Source organism: Diceros bicornis, chromosome 10, assembly GCF_020826845.1.
Source record: "Diceros bicornis minor isolate mBicDic1 chromosome 10, mDicBic1.mat.cur, whole genome shotgun sequence".
Taxonomy (NCBI): Eukaryota; Metazoa; Chordata; class Mammalia; order Perissodactyla; family Rhinocerotidae; genus Diceros; species Diceros bicornis.
Genome location: NC_080749.1, coordinates 69,126,066 through 69,143,278, shown reverse-complemented (window position 1 = coordinate 69,143,278; position 17,213 = coordinate 69,126,066). Strand labels below are relative to the sequence as shown.

The 17,213-nt window shown below is 38.1% G+C and overlaps 1 protein-coding gene across 4 annotated transcripts in view; it reads left to right on the top strand.

The window, feature by feature from the left end:
- Positions 1 to 17,213, top strand: part of HIBCH (3-hydroxyisobutyryl-CoA hydrolase) — a 97,064-nt gene that overhangs the window by 69,332 nt on the left and 10,519 nt on the right. For all 4 annotated transcript variants that reach the window (XM_058549428.1, XM_058549425.1, XM_058549426.1 and 1 more), the window contains exons 8-11: positions 867 to 1,012; positions 3,836 to 3,922; positions 8,773 to 8,831; positions 9,543 to 9,624. In XM_058549428.1, the coding sequence (XP_058405411.1) occupies positions 867 to 1,012; positions 3,836 to 3,922; positions 8,773 to 8,831; positions 9,543 to 9,624 (374 nt within the window). The remainder of the gene's footprint in view (positions 1 to 866; positions 1,013 to 3,835; positions 3,923 to 8,772; positions 8,832 to 9,542; positions 9,625 to 17,213) is intronic.

Below are 17,213 nucleotides of genomic sequence, written 5' to 3'. Positions count from 1 at the left end.
AGTTGGGGGAGGTCATGAATTCAACTTTAGACCTATCTTGTTTGAGGTGCTAAGAGATATTTCTGTTTACAATAGCATGCTGCTAATTCTTTCGATTCTAAAAGTAGAACTGGAAAGAATTTGAATTCTTGTGTTTTTATCTCAACTTCATTAAATGAAGCAGTGTTAGAATAGCTATGGATTATAAAACTAGAGGGTCTCAATTGTTTAAGGAGCTCTTAAATACCAGAAAGTAGTGTACTGGCAAGTATTTGCATATGTGCTATTTTCAGTTGTTACCTGTAGAGATAATAAGAGAATTTAAAAAATACTGGTGGTTAAGAAAAAAGTAAATGCAAGCAAGTGATTTTATAAGGTATAAACTTGTTCATTTAGTAGGACTAATTCTTATTGCATCACTTTAAATATCGTGAATATTAGATAATTTTCTATTTGAAATGCTTTAAATAATAATCAATTTTCACCTAATAGTCTTAGATTATATTTTTTCCTATGCTTATCATTTGGAAAGAAAATATTTTTTCCATATTTGCCTATTTCAGAGATTCTTAAAAAGTAAATTAGTGGTGAGAAAATTTAGGTAATATTTATTGAGTACTTTTTATATACATTATGCCATCAAATACTTTAAAATGACTTCTATAGAAATGAGACATGAAAATTTTGAAAAGTACCCAAATTAAGTTAGCATAATTTATGGCAAATCTTTTGTGATATCGATTGCATTGTATAATACTTAGTTTAATAATATTTCAATAGAGATTCAAACTCCAGAGAGAAATAAGCTATCTGATCTAAAGTAAAGAGAATTACATTCATCTCTTTTATTTGAATCATTGTTATCTCTTTTTGTTATTCAATTACAGGACTATTCCCTGATGTGGGTGGAGGTTATTTCTTGCCACGACTTCAAGGAAAACTTGGTTACTTCCTTGCATTAACAGGATTCAGGCTGAAAGGAAGAGATGTGTACACAGCAGGAATTGCTACGCACTTTGTAGATTCTGAAAAGGTAATTACTTGGATGATTGCATTTTGTGTTGTTGGAATAACATATTGCACAGGGAGGCCTGTGAGTGGTTGAGATCACAGGCTTTGGGTAGACGTGAGTGTGAATCCTGGATCTACTGCTTAAAGCTGTGTGACCTTGGGGATGGTGCTTAAACTCTCCAGTCCTCAGTTTCCTCATATACAAAATGGAGATGATTGTATCTGGATTCAGGGCTATTTTGCTGGGCACCTTCAGTGAATGAATAATTACAGTCTATTTAAAAAAAAAATACCTACTTTAAGAAAGTCTAATATATAAAAATCTAAATTTATATATAAAAAGATAGGTTTTCGTTTTATAAACTTTTTTTTCCTGTTTTTTTGGTGAGGAAGATTTGTCCAGAGCTAACATTTGTTGCCAGTTTTTCTCCTTTTTTGCTTGAGGAAGATTAGCCCTGAGCTAAGATCTATGCCAGTCTTCCTCTATTTTGTGTGTGGGTCACTGCCTCAGCATGGCTGATGAGTGTAGTATAGGTCCGTGCCCAGGATCTGAACCCAAGAACCTGGGCCACTGAAGACCTGGGCCACTGAAGCGGAGCCTACTGAACGTAACCACTATGCCACGGGGCTGGGCGGGGCTGGGCGGGGCTGGGCCCTATAAAGACATTTTGTGTGTGTGTGTGTGTGTGAGGAAGATCGGCCCTGAGCTAACATCTGCCAATCCTCCTCTTCTTTTGCTGAGGAAGACTGGCCCTGGGCTAACATCCGTGCCCATCTTCCTCCACTTTATATGGGACGCCGCCACAGCATGGCTTGACAAGTGGTGCGTTGGTGCGCGCCCAGGATCTGAACCGGCAAACCCCAGGCCGCCGCAGCAGAGCATGCACACTTAACCGCTTGCACCACCGGGCCGGCCCCTATAAAGACATTTTTTAAAGATTCTCTTGGTTGTGAGTTTCCCTAGTACATTTAAAAGTTACATTTGTAACATATGGTCTTAAAAACTTTTCATAAGGATATCTGTTGCAAGGGATACATGTTACTTATCTTTGTCTTTTTTTTTTCTTTTTAATAGTATGGTCAATTTTCTTAGCACAGGATAGCGTGATGGCAAAGACTTTGCAGCCAGCCAGCCTAGGTTTAAATCCTAGCTTGAATTTAGCCTCTTTTGCCCCCAGTTTTCCTATCTCCAAAATGGCACAGCAGATTTACCATAGTAGTTGAAACTCCTTGTGTTAAATGTAATAGAAAACCTAATTCAAGGTAGTTTGGCCTCAGAATTCCCAGCAAGAGGTTTGGGGTTTATTCTCCTTCATCTGGCTTAGCTCACTCTGATTGGACTGGCTTACATCTCCCCTGAACCACGTGAGTGGGTGGAGTACACCAACTAGCCTGTCCTAGCTAATGTGCTCCATCTGTGGAACTGTGGGGTGAAATCAGCTTCCCAGGAAGCACATGGATCTCCAAATGAATATCCGATCTTGAGGGAGGAGTGTTTGGGGATAAGGAGAAGGAATGTTATAAAAATGAATGAAGTTTGTCTCCTCTACATTGTTATGAGGGCTTTCCATCACATTTGCTTAAAGTTTCAAATCTTTCTCTGCATTATGGGCATCTTCAGTCACACTAAGTAGGTGGCTGTCTCATCCTTCCCTTGAGCTGTAACAGGAAGCAGACGTGGGCACTCTATTGTCTGCTCTGGAGGTACACCTTTGATTATAGTGGAATTTAGTTAAGGATGGGAGAGAGAGCTGATCCACACTCTTCTCCCTTCTTTGTCAGCTTGCCCAGTAATAATATCTGCAGTGCGTAGCCTGCCATTCACAGGGCCTATATAGGGATAACAGGAAGGAGTAATACTCATTGGGGATGGGGCTAGAGATGAGTACAGAATAAATAACCATGTGTCTCATCTGACAGAGTAAAGTATGATAAGTGTACAAACAAAATACAAAGAAAGTACTCAATGGATTAAAAGGAGGCAGAGCGTACTTGTAAGAAAGGACTGGAAGTTTTCTCATAGAGATTGCAGTTCAGCTGGGCCTTAAGATGAGGATTGTCAAGAAAAGGCATTCTGGATAGAGGAAACATTTGATGAGCAAGCCCACAGGGGCAGGAAAGCATTAGCTATGTTTTGGAAATAGTAAAAATGTCCCATTTCGGAGCCGGCCTGGTGGTGTAGTGGTTAAGTTTGCGCGCTCCACTTTGGTGGCCCAGGGTTCGCAGGTTCACATCCCGAGCACGGACCTACACACCGCTCATCATGCCATGCTGTTGCCAGTGACTCCCATACAAAATAGAGGAAGACTGGCACAGATGTTAGCTCAGCAGCAGTCTTCCTCAAGCAAGAAAGAGAAAGATTGGCAATAGAATGTTAGTTCAGGGCCAATCTTCCTCACCAAAAACACAAAGTCCCATTTGGCTGAGCATAAGATAGTTATGTGAAGGACATAGGTGGACAGTTAAGTGTGGCTGTATTATAGAGCTGTGCGTTGACTATAATAGCCATTATCACGTGTCAATTTTAGTTAATTAAAATAAAATTTATAATTCAGATCTTTGGTTGTAGTACATTTCAAGTGCTCAATAGCCAGAGGGAAACAAAGAATGAATGTCTCTACTTCTCTCGTTTAGTTTCTTCCATCTTTATTCATTCCTTGCAAGGCAACATTTGCTGTGTGGGAACGTGTGTGCATTCAACTTCAGTGAAAATTTCCTTCACTGACTCAGCTGAAGAGAGAGCATGATAATTTTAAGACAGAGATTTTGAAAAAGAATATAAGATTTCTAAAAAAAAATTTCTGTGTTTCTAAAAATCTGTTTTCCTTTTTTGTTTCGCCTTTAGTTGGGCATGTTAAAAGAAGATTTATTAGCCCTGAAGTCTCCTTCAAGTGAAAATATTGCAGATGTCTTAGAAACTTACCATACAAAGGTAATCTTGTTTCTAACCTCAGATTTTAATTCATGGGAAAGTGGAAATGATTGAAAAATTAGCAGTTGGTGAATATTATAGTTTATAGATATAAATAAATGTACTGGGATTTATTTACTTTAAAGCTTGATGGGGAGGTTCAGTGCTTCATAGTAGTTAGGATAGCCGTTTAAGAAGATGACTTCTTTACTGTGCACCGGTACAGCTCGTCTTCTCACTGCTGGTGAATTTCAGTGCATAGCCTTGTGATTGGCCTTTACGAGGCTTTTTACAACATTAGGACATTTCCGTAATAGAGGTTCAGTGTTGATGCTATTTGTGCAGCTGCTAAAGTGAAACTCTGGTATATCTCTAAATATAATAATAAAGTTTATTGCAATGTTTACTTTTAATTCTTGCTTACGTTGCCTAACTTAAATTTTCTTTTAAGAGCCAAGAATCTATAAAAATGCTACATGATCTCTAGTTAAACATGATGGATTGAATACATGCTCCCTCCTAAAACCCCGCTAAAATTTTAATAAAGGAATAAAAAAGGCATGAGTCCACAAAGACAAATAGAACAAAAGAGGAGACAGTGGCAGACGTGAGATGTCAATATTTTGGAACTTTGAAAGCAGAAGGATGAGGGCAGCTACTTGAGGTCTGAGAACACTCAGTGGGGGCAGCCAATAAAAAGCAAGCCAGTTCTTGCTGTAGACCCTTTTTAAGGTACCAGGTCCCTCTGAAGACTGGGGTGTGGAGTAGGGCAGAAAAACAGGAAGATCTCTGCAAATTTTTATCAGGAGCAGCTAGGCCTCCAAAAGTCCTCCTCCTGTAGGAGCAGCTACTCTCTCATAGCTTGGCAGAAAAATAGAGACTTACTTCTTAGAGAGACCATCAGCCCCTACCTGGCTGAGGGCAGGGGTAGGTGAGGTGCTCTACTGAAAAGAGCAGAACATACTCGATGGGAAGACCTCTAGCCTCTCTCTAGTTGGCTTCCTGAACCATTACATACCGTCTATCTTAGTCAGTTTGGGCAGCTATAACAAAAATACCATAGACTGGGTAATTTAAACAACAGAAACACTTCTGACAGTTCTGGAGGCTGAGAAGTCCAAGATTAAGGTGCTGGCCGATTAGGTTCCTAGTGAGGGCCCTCTTCTTGGTTTGCAGGTGGAAGCCTTCTTGCTGTATCCTCACACAGCAGAGAGAGAGAAAGTGAACTCTCTCAGGTCTCTTCTAAGGGCACTAATCCCATCATGAGGCTCCACCCTCTCGACCTAATTACACCCCAAAGGCCCCGCCACCAAATACCATCACATTGGCGATTAGGGTTTCAACATGAATTTTGGGAGAGATGCAAACATTCAGCTCACTGCACTATCCCTCTCCAAAGCAATACATTGGAGGAAAGAAAAAACCTGTAGATATTGATATTGGAGGACCCCTCTAATAAAACTTCCAGGTCCTTGCCTGATCATCTTATCATGCATCAGACATTGACAGTCCTAGAACTGCAATTGACATTACACACAAAGCTTCTTAATTTTAGTGCTTCACACAGAAAAATAAGAATTTCCAGGCATAAAAAAAATAGTGATTGGCCAAAACAAAAAAGGCACTTGAAGGAAGCAGACAATGCAGGGAGAAGAAGGAAACTTTAAAAAAAAAAAAAAAAAAAAACCTTCAGATCAGAGGAAAATATTTAGTCTGTGAAGTAAGAACAGCTGTTATAAAGAGAAGTAGTCAAAGAACAAAAAGAAATTTAAAATATGATAGCAAAAGGGAAAAAAAAACCCGCAACAGATTAGGTTAAAATTGATGGTTGGGGGAGACTGTAAGAGGACAAAAAGGATAATAAGATGGAAAATGGACAGGAAGGAAAATTAGAAGTATTATTCTAGGAGGTCCAATATCTAATGATTAGGAATTCATAACAGGGAAGATATGAGGGACTGTTTAGAGAAATAGTACAAAAAAATTACCCAGAACTGAAGAACATGAGTACAGATTGACAGGGCCCCTGAATGCTCACTGCAATAAATATGAATACAGAGCGTGTGAGGATTTCATCAAAACATTTGACAGTCTCTCATGGTGTCAAGTTGGGTAAATATGGGCTGGATTATAGTGTGTGGAGGTTGAAGGTCCTTACCAAAGAGTTCTGTTAAGTGTGTAGTGTTAGTCTGCAGGTAAAGTCACCTTGGCTTTGTCTTACTCAGTATTTTTCTCAGTGATTTGGATGAGAATGTTGACAGCATTTTGATCAAGTTGATTTGAAACAAAGAAAATAAATTAGGAAAGGAATATGGATGAAAACAAAAAACCTTCGAGTTTAGGGGGCCGGCCCCGTGGCTTGGCTGTTAAGTGCGCGCGCTCCGCTACTGGTGGCCCGGGTTCCCATCTCGGGTGCGCACCATCGCACCGTTTCTCCAGCCATGCTGAGGCGGCGTCCCACATACAGCGACTAGAAGGATGTGCAACTATGACATACAACTATCTACTGGGGCTTTGGGGAAATAAAAAAGGAGGAGGATTGGCAATAGATGTTAGCTCAGAGCCGGTCTTCCTCAGCAAAAAGAGGAGGATTAGCATGGATGTTAGCTCAGGGCAGATCTTCCTCACAAAAAAAAAGCCTTCGAGTTTAGAGTGATCTGTTTAATAGTAACAATGTGAAATTTAATAGATGGTTGGAGAAAGCAATCCTTGTATTTTCCTTTACTCGTGTTTTCCTTTACTCGTGTTTTCCTTTACTCTCACACTATTACCACTTCTCACACCAGATGTTTGGGTTTTCCACACATCAAGCAATTCTCTGCAACACCAGCTGGGTGTCCTAAGATTCATTTCAATACTGACTCTATCTACCTAGAGTTAGCATCAGATCGATCCTACAACTTAAGGGCTCAGTCCCACCTGACCCCACTTCAGACATCAATCACAAGTTCCAGGTTGTCACCTGTACTTCTGACTGACTAGCTATAAATTGGGGTTCTCATGACCCCCTCCTTGGGTTCGATAATTTGCTAGAATGGCTCACAGAAGTCAGGGGAACACTTAACGTTTATTGGTTTATTATAAAGGATACAATAAAGAATATGAACGAACAGCCTGATGAACAGATACATAGGGTGAGGTCTCAAGACGACAAGACCAGAAGAGTCTCAAGCACAGGAGCTTCTGTCCCCATGATGTTGGGGTGCACCACTCTCCCAGCATATGGATGTGTTCACCAACCCGGAAGCTCTCCAAACCCCATCCTTTTGGGTTTTTATGGAGGCGTAGGCATGATTTGTCATAGGCATGATTGATTACATCATTGGCCATTGATGATTGAACTCAATCTCCATCTTCTTTTCCCTCACTGGAGGTGGAGGGAGGGAGATGGGGAAGTGGAGGATGGGTTGATGGTGGGGGATGGGACTGAAGGTTGCAACCCTCTAATCACATGGTTGGTTCCCCTGGCAACCAGCTGCCATCCTTTGGTACTTTCCAACAGTCACACCGTTAATATAAACAATGGTGTCGTTGAAAGGAGTTTGTTATGAACGACAAAAGACACCCATTTCACCTTTGTTTCAGGGGTTCAGGACAAAAGGCCAAATATTATGACAAAAGATGCTCTGTTTAGGAAATTCCAAGGGTTTTGGGAGCTGTGAGCCAGGAACGAAAGACCAAATATATGAGCCAAGACCAAATATATATTTCTTATTTTAAATCACAGTGTCACAATAGAGATAAGTGAAAATCTTGGATTTCAGTCCAAAGAACTAAATTCACAAGGACAGGTTGGGAGAAATGCAGCCTACAGTGGCACCAGTTAAAAAAAATTTCTAACTGCTGAGTGTAAATCTGCAGCATAATAGGATTGCCCCAAAACTAACCCAGAGTTAGTCCTGTTAGTAAAAGCATTGTATCCAAAACAAATGAGGGTTTGTGGAGCCCTGTTGTACTTTGCTGTGATTCAGCCACACCTGTAGTTAAGGTATGTGTTTCCACACTGTAAGAATGACCTGGATGAACTGGAACTTGTGCGTAAGAAGGACCTGGATCGTGAAGGGACACAAAACTGCACCGTGAGAGAAAAGATTAAGGTGGAAAAGGAATTAACTAGAACCGTAAACATGAGAGGGCTGATTTTCGGTCCAGAATGTTTTTTTTTTTTGAGGAAAGTTGGCCCTGAACCAACATCTGTTGCCAATCTTCCTCTTTTTCTTTTTTCTCCCCAAAGCCCCGGTACATAGTTGCATATCCTAGTTGTAGGTCCTTCTAGTTCCTCTATGTGGGATGCTGCCTCAACATGGCTTGATGAGCGATGAGTAGGTCCGCGCCCAGGATCGGAACTGGCAAACCCCAGGCCGCCAAAGCGGAACGTGCGAATCCAACCACTACGGCACTGGGCTGGCCCCGGTCCAGAATTTTTTTTTAAAAATCCTAATTATAGTTGCTCAAGCGCTTGTGAGTTCCTTTGTGAAGTGCTGGTTTCTCTCCCTGGAGGTCAGTGCTGCAGGGATGTCAGGGACGTGGTAGGGATTTCTATACCAGATGGAAATTTGGGCAAGATGATTTCTCTGGTCCCTTATAATCCTTACATTTATTGACACACTTTAATGATAATGCATTATGATATATATATATAAAAATACAAGAACATCTTTTGCCTTTGACACTTTTAAGAGCTAGTCTGGAATAATACATACTGTCTGAATTTTGAACATACGGTGGTGGTTATTTATGAGACTGTTAGATGTAATTTGACTGAAAGTGATAATCTATCACAAAGTGTATCATTAAATATGAAATTTTAAGGGATTTTTAGAAGATTTGAGTTACCGTAAATTAATTAAAAGATTTTTGTTTTCAAACAGTCCAAGATTGATCAAGACAAGTCTTTTATACTTGAGGAACACATGGACAAAATAAACAGGTACTTAAAGAGAGATCTCAATTACATCTATTCCTTTGGAAAGACTATATTAAATAGAATTTGCTAACATTGTAATTATATTGTGTTTGATAATGCACCAAATTTTGAGATCAGGTAGCATAGTTCTTTTATTTTCACTTACCTTTGAAAGTAGCTTTTTGCCCACTCTTTCAGGGGGAAATAAATCCATTGTGTTTAAGTAATGTATCATCCTGATTCATGTTAGTGCAAAACATCTTTTTTCTTTTTTTTTTTTAATGGAGAAGAGAGGCTAGAAAATAATTGAATTAACTATCTTTTATCTTTGTAAAGTCATCTTCTCTGAAGATCTTAACAAACTGATCAGCAAAAGCTTTTGTGCAGTGATTTGAGAAGTTGACAGACTGGCTTAAGGGACACAAGAGGAGGAAAACTATTGGAAAATAAGACAACTATCTCTACATTTTAGAAGCATCAGTTTTTCACAGTTAAGATATCATTTATTTATGTATAATAGATGCAAGAAAGTAAAAGAGAAAATTTAGGCTTTATTTTGCATTAGTGAAGGTACCCAGAGAAGCAGTGTTCTATTTCTTTATCCTGTAAAATAGGTTGGAAATTTTTTCATTATTGAAATGAGGTTTAGGGGAAGCCTGTGTTTAGATTCATTGCTATCTTGGAAAGAAGAAATTGCTTGCACATTGGTGAAATCATGTGTTTCCTTTTTTATAGTTGGTTCTCGGCCAATACTGTGGAACAGATTATTGAAAATTTACAGCAAGATGGTTCATCTTTTGCCCTCGAGCAGTTGAAGGTAATATAGGGATCATTTCTTCCCTGAGCGTGGTGAATTCTTGTGATAGGGAAGCCTCTCTCAGGGGTGTCAGAGCTCTGTGGTGGTCACACAACCCACTGCACAGTTTTTTTTCCTGAACTCATTTGAGCCTCAGAAAGCAGTTGCCCAAAACCTTTGCCTAAACCCAAGTGCCTAGTCTACTTGTTGGATGTTGATGACAAAGCTAAGCTGTTTTTAGGTCCTTTGAATGTAACAGAGAAGGCCTTTAGTAAGTATGCTTTATCTCCAGTAGTCTCCTTGTGCTGTGGGAGATCGGGCTTTATTAGAAGAGTTGGGTCATTGGAGAATTGTCACCTTATAATATATTGCAATTGTAACATTAATCTATCAGTTCTGTTTAATATGCAGCAGATCACTATATGGTCTTGCTAAGCATAGGTTTAATAAAAAAGTGATTCTTTTTAAACTAACAAGACGCTCCAATCTACAGCCATAGCTGAATCTTAAGCAGTGTTTCTCAGTGTTAGGTACACTTTGATCTTTCTACAATGTGACTCAACTGGTAACAGTGGAAGAAAAGCATTTTTGTATAAATGAGTGCACACTGGGTTACTGACATTCTTGGAACTATCGTATAATTATGAAACTTGGAGTATTTCAGACTTCTAGACAAAGGAAAGAAAAAAGTATGTTTCTTTATACTTAAAAGAAAAGATATTTAGCTTGTCTTTTTCTGATAGTATTTTTCAATTAATACGTCTAATTATAACATTTCAGTTGTCACGAAACTTGTTGACAAAAAATTTAGGTAAATTCTTGTGAAGATGAAAACATTTCCCCATTGTTACTGTATGCTTAAGGGGGGAAATCCCAAGTTAATTCATGTCTTAGGATCTTGTTAAGTATTGGAATTCTATTAACTTTCAAGGATAGGCATAAATTAGAGTAGGTAGACCAGCCGTATAGTTCCCTAACTCACAAAAGAAAATTAATGTTACTGTTAACAACTTTTAGGAATGTTTGCATAAATGTAGTAATAATTTTATGTTTCAAAGATTCTGACTCTATGTTGGTTTTCTTGTTTCCAGAGCAATATAGAAACTAGTATTCCTGTTATTATTTTTTTAGCAATAGGGCCCAATTAAGTATGCACTTAGTATTTTCATTTGAAAATAGTCATGCAGCACATTATCTCATAGGCTGTATGATGTCACTTTAAAGCAATAGAGATATGCAACTTACCATATTATTTTAAAATCACTGGCCTACCCGAAAACTGAGCGATAGGACTCAGATGGTCTTTCAATTTTCCGTCCATTCCTCTGGCAATATGACTGTTGTGCATTCAGAAAAGGGTATTTGGTGAGCCACCCATAGCAGCTAGGATCACCATAAGCACTCTCATTTTAAGGACAGATTTTCATTTTTATTTAGTTGACCTATAGCTCTTGTGAATGAATGTGGCTCCAAAATATTAGTATCTGCTGGAAATAACATGATGTGGGGATCAAAAAATTCCCACTGAGGCTTCCCTGACAGAGCTTAGATACAGAAGTCCTAATTATGACATAATTATTAATTATGTCAACCAGAAACATACACCAAAAAACCCTGAGAGAGAAGATAGTTGATAGTGCTTTGGTGAAAGATTTGCAGATTAAATTTTAAAGAAGATGAAAGTATGTCAGTAAGCCTCTAGGATTGCTCCTAACCCCTGTGCGCTCTTCAGGGACTCCTGTCTTCCTTCTGCAGGTCTCAAGGATCTAGTTTATGTTCCAAGTTGCAGCCATCTACTCGGTGCCTTAGGGGGAGTTTCCTTTCTCTCCGAGATTGTTCATGGGGAAAGACATAATCTTTTCAACATACTTGCTAAACATTAAATAAAAACATACGTTTTTTAAATCCTTTCTTTAGATTTTTAAAGTTTTTACTGCTAATCACTGTAGGCTAACATATGGCGTTAAAAAAATAACAAATATGGGGAGATTGTTAATTCTTTACAACTTATGGAATTTTTATAGTACCTTATTTTTATGGCTTCTCATTTCTCTTCTTAGATTTTCCTTCCAAGTTCTAATACAACTTTTTTTTTTAATGCTTAAGGTTGGAATTAATCAGATCTTTTAAGTCCCTCTTTTGGTGTAGGTTGTTCATGGTGCCAAACAATCCATGTAAGCTAATGGGCTATTTAAATACCCTGGTGGGTAGCTTACATTAGGGAAACCTTAACCAAAGACTCCAATTGTGGTGCTTTCATGTTTTTTATTGTGGTAAAATACATACAACATAAAATTTACCATCTTAACCATTTTTAAGTGTACAGTTCAGTATTGTTAAGTATATTTACATTGTTGTGCAGCCAATCTCCAGACCATTTTCATATTGCAAAACTGAAACTTTATAACCATTAAACAACAACTCCCCATTTCCCCTTCTCTCCAATCCCTGACAACCACCATTCTACTTCTGTTTCTATGAATTTGACTACTCTGGATACTTTGCGTAAGTGGAGTCATACAGCATTTGTCGTATTGTGACTGGCTTATTTCACTTAGCATAACTCTTCAGGGATAATCCATGTTATAGCATGTACCAGAATTTTATTTCTTTTTAAGGCTGAATAATACTCTGTTGTATCTATATAATACATTTTGTTTATCCATCCGTCAGTAGGCATTTGGGTTGCTTCTACCTTTTGGCTCTTGTGAATAATGATGCTGTGAATATGGGTGTACACATATCACTTCAAGAACCTACTTATAATTCTTTGGGATATATACTTGGAAGTGGAATTGCTGCATCATTTGGAAATTTTATTTTTAATTTTTTGAGAAACCTCCATATGGTTTTCCATAGCAGCTGCACCATTGTACATTCCCATCAACAGTAGTGCACGAAAGTTCCAATTTTTCTGTATCCTCAACAGTTATTTTCTGTTTTTTGATGGTAGCCATCCTAATGGCTGTGAAGTATTATCTCATTGTGGTTTTGATTTGCATTTCTCTAATGATTAGTCATATTGAACATCTTTTCATATGCTTGTTGGCCGTTTGTATCTTCTTTGGAGAAATGTCTATTCAAGTCCTTTGCCCATTTTTTAATTGAGCTTTTGATTTTTGGTGTTGAGTTGTAGGAAATGCTCTCCTGTTTCAATCTCCCTTTTCTGGTAATGAGACTAGCAGGCTTGCCAAAGTAAGGAAGGTTCTTCAGGGCCAATGAGAGAGAAGTATTTCTTTTCCAGAATTATAAGTGATATCAATAATCAAAGGAGTACAAATAGAGGAGATTGAGATTCCCCCCATGCCCCTCTTACCCCCAGACTCTCAGCAAGGACCCTAGGCCAATGAAAGGAATTTAAATGGGTTACCAATCCTTTTGGGACGTGAAGTCCCTGCCAGAGAGACAGAGAAACGAGAGCAGGGAGCAGTGGGTCCCGTTAGTGTCCAGGAAGGTGGTCCTGAACAAATGTCCAGGGAAACCAGTGTTGCTTTTGACTTGTCTTTTAGGTATTTTCTTGGTTATTGTAGGATAGCCTATTGTGTTAAAGGCTTAGAGAGAGGGCATATACGTTTCTTTTCTAGGTACTAGAGAACTCTTAAAATTCTTTGGAATTTCTTCTTTCTAATCACCAGTATGAGATTTAGTATTTGTTTGGTTTTAAAATATTCATTTTGTGAAGAGTAAATGAAACTCAGTTTTATACTTGAAGTTAACATGCAAGAATATGACAGCCCTCTGTAAAGAATTCATGCACTGAAAAATTGAGGAAGAAATAGGAAAACTAAGAATGATAATCAGCGCATAGATTTTAAGAAATAAGTACAGCAAAGTATTAAAAAGAGAAATTAAACCTAGAAGATTGCTAATCTTTCTGTAAGCTTTGAGAATTACCCATATACTGTACTATTTAAAAATAAAATGACAGACGTTCATGAAGAGTTAAGTGCTACAGGATTTGTTCTCCTGCTGTAAACAACTGGACAAAACATATGAAACAAGTGCTTGCAGACATTGGACAGTGCAGGCAGCACAGGGCTGTAATTCCTGAGAGAAGGGAAATAAACGACAGAGCCCTAAGATTGACTCAGCTTTCTTCATGCAGGAATTTCCAGAATATTGGTCTATACATGTTTTGGGTGAAACTCCACAAGACCAGGGAAGGAATCACAGGAAAGCAGTAGTCTGGACAGTTAACAAGACTCATACAGGTCTGGGAAGAGTTCATGTTCCCATCAGCCAGAAGGTTTACACTTTAGTAGTAGCGGAAAGTTAATACTAGAGTAAAGGCTGCTTTGAACTCTCAGTGAAATTCAGTGGGGAAAAGATGTTCTTTTCAACCAGTAGTTCTGGAACAATTGGACATCCATATGCAAGAAAAAAAATTACTTGACTCTTACCTTGCACCTATAGGGGGAAAAAAAATTCTCCTCTACCCTCTCAGGGTCTCCAGCTGGGCCTAAGAATTAAGCTGACTTAAGACAGATTAACAGAAAAGCATACAAATTTTAGTAATTTTTTTACATGTTCATGAGAGAAGGGAAGAATTCTGCACAAGAGAATGAAGACCTGAAGAAGTGACCAGAGCAAGAAGCTTTATACCTTTTAGACAAAGAAACAATAAATTTGTGAAAAATTGACAAGACAAAGGAGTTTGGCCTGGGATGGTAAATGGTGAAGAAGTAACTAGGAAGATAAGGGTTAGTTTAACAAGGTCTGTACAGATTTCTTGGCCCCAAATTCCCTGTCTCTGGTGATAAGGATGTCTTCCTTCCTCCTGGTACAGGGCAGGTACCTTTCACAGGAGTTTTGTCTCCTGCTTTCAGGAAGGAAAGGGGGCTCAGAGTGCTCTTCTCACACCTAGTGTTTCTCAAGTGCCTTTAACTCAAAATAATCAATATGCCAAAGCAGCATATCTTGGAGTGACACGCTCTGAACTCCTTCACACCATATGCAATTCAAGATGGATTATGCACCTAAATGTAGGAGCTAAAACTGTAGCACGTCTAAAAGAAAACATAGGAGAAAATCTTTGTGACTTTGGGTTAGCCAAGATTTTTTTTTTTAATGCAAAAAGCGGGAGCTGCAAAAGAAACAAATTGGTAGGTTGATCTTATTATAATTAAACACTTTTCCTCTTTGGAAGACACCGTCAAGAAAATGAAGAAGCCACAGATTGGGAGGAAATATTTATAAAGCATATATCTGATAACAAGACTTTAATCCACTATATATAAAGACTCTTAGAATTTAATAATAAGAATACAAATAGCACAACTAAAAAACGGGAAGTCTAGACACTTCACTGAAGAAGATGTATGAACGGCCAGTAAGCACATGAAAAAATGCTGAAGATCTTTCATCATTAGGAAAATGCAAATTAAAATCATGGTGAAATGTCACTGTACATCCATTAGAACAGCTAAAATTAAAGGTTGACAGTACCAACACGAAGTGTTGGTAAGGATGTGGAGCACATACAACTCACACATTGCTGGCAGGAAAGCAATTTGAAAGTTTCTTATCAAGTTAAATGTACACTTACTGTAAGACTCAACAATCCCACCCCTAGGGATTTATCCAAGAAAAATGAAGATGTGTTCACACAGATGCTTGTACTCACATGTTCATAGTAACTTTATAATAGCCCAAAACTGGAAACAACCCACTCCCTGTTAGTTATGGAACACGTAAGCAGATTGTGATGTGTTCATACGGTGAAATACTACTCAACTGTAAGAAGGGACAAGCTACTGATACATGAAACAGCGTGGATGAATCTCAGAAGCATTATGCCAAGTGAAAGAAGGCAGACACAAAGGACTACTTATTATATATTTTATTTATATGAAATTCTAGAAAAGGCAAAACTTATAGAGACAGAAAACAGATCAGTTGCCCAGGAGTAGAGTTGAGGGAAGGAGTACCCTTTAGGGTGATGGAAATGTTCTGTATCTTGATTGTGGGTTTAGTCGCACAACTGTATTCATTTATCAAAACTTATAGAACTGTGCACTTAAAATGAGTGAATTTTATCATATGTGAATACACTTTAGTAAAGCTAATTATTTAAAAAAATAAAATGACATACCAAATTATGTTAAAAAACAGTTTGACCTATAGAAGTGGGTATTATATTTGCTGAAGGTACCCACTACACTCTTCTATTAATTGCTATTAATAAGAGTAATGGTGTAATTTAATGGCAGTGTTGATAGATACATTGTGCTTTTGGGGAAAGAGTATACTAAACCTTAAGGGGAAAATACATCAATTTATGTAGACAGGAAGAGAAAACAGTTTTCCAGTCTACTCGTGGATCTTAGTGACCCTTAAATGCTATCATGAGCATTTAGGATATCATGAAATAGGAGTGCTTGCATCTTTATATACTATCTTCATTTTATTTAAATTGTTAATGCTTTTAAGAAATTACTGGAAAAGTCTTAAGGTAGCAGAAAGAATTCTTGGACTGGCTCTAAGCCTTTTACTGTAGATAAGGAAAAAAAAAATACTAGCACCCATTTCTTTAAAGTGCTGTTTGGTCTTTGTGTAATAATATGACCCTTCAGAATGGTGAAAATATATTTAAAAATAAAATATTTCTGTGAAACTGCAGTATTCAGTGAAGTAGGCTGACTTGTTCAGTTTAGTTATTTTGTATTTTTGTTGGTTTGTTGTCAATCTGAACACTTCTGGAAAAGATTTATAGATAAAGTACATAATGTATAAGGTGATTATTTAGAAACATAATCACAATTCATAGCAAAATGTAACTCTTAACTATGGTTGATTTAAACTAGTTAAAAAATCAAAGACCTATCTAACGCAGGCTGTAACAGTGGCTTCCGCTGCTTGATTTTAAAATAATAGGTGATGTAACTTATTATTGTGGATTGAATTCTACCTTCTATTTAATTTCATTCAACCCCAAGTACAAATGCTAAGAGATATTTCCCATTTAAGCCTTAAAACAACACAACACAGCTTCAGATCTTTAGTAGCAACGTTGTAAAACACCATAAAAATGGCAGTGTTATTCCATAAAGATCTGTGCATCTCTATCTGCTTGTCCTTGTCTCATTATGTGTTCTTGTCTCTCTACTGCTTCTGTTTTTTGCTTTAATGAGTGCTATCTATGGCAGACCATAAGCTCCTGAGAAGCTTGCTTACTCGTATTTCCAGACACCTATCACAGAACATTTCACATGGTAGCTATGATGAATGAATGAATGGGTACTGTGCTGGCCACTGAGGTGCAAAAATGAAAATCTGGTACCTGTTCTCAGAGAGTTCACAATCAAGTAGAATAGACACAAACAAACAATTGTAATACAGTATGGTACATGCTGCTAAAATAGAGGCTTGCACAAGTTATTGTGGGTGTCCAGAAAATGATGGAAGGAGTCTGAAACAGTCACAGAGGAGACATCTGAGCAGAGTCTAAAAGATGGAAATGAGTTGTCAAGTGTCAAAGGGTATTCCAAGCAGAACAAAACACATACTCAGCGGACAAATGTTTGGAAAATGCAGAGCAGGGAACGAGGAGTTAAAGTATCAGAAAATATGGCCAAAAAGATGATTGGAGCCAGCTTGGGAGGGGCCTTGTC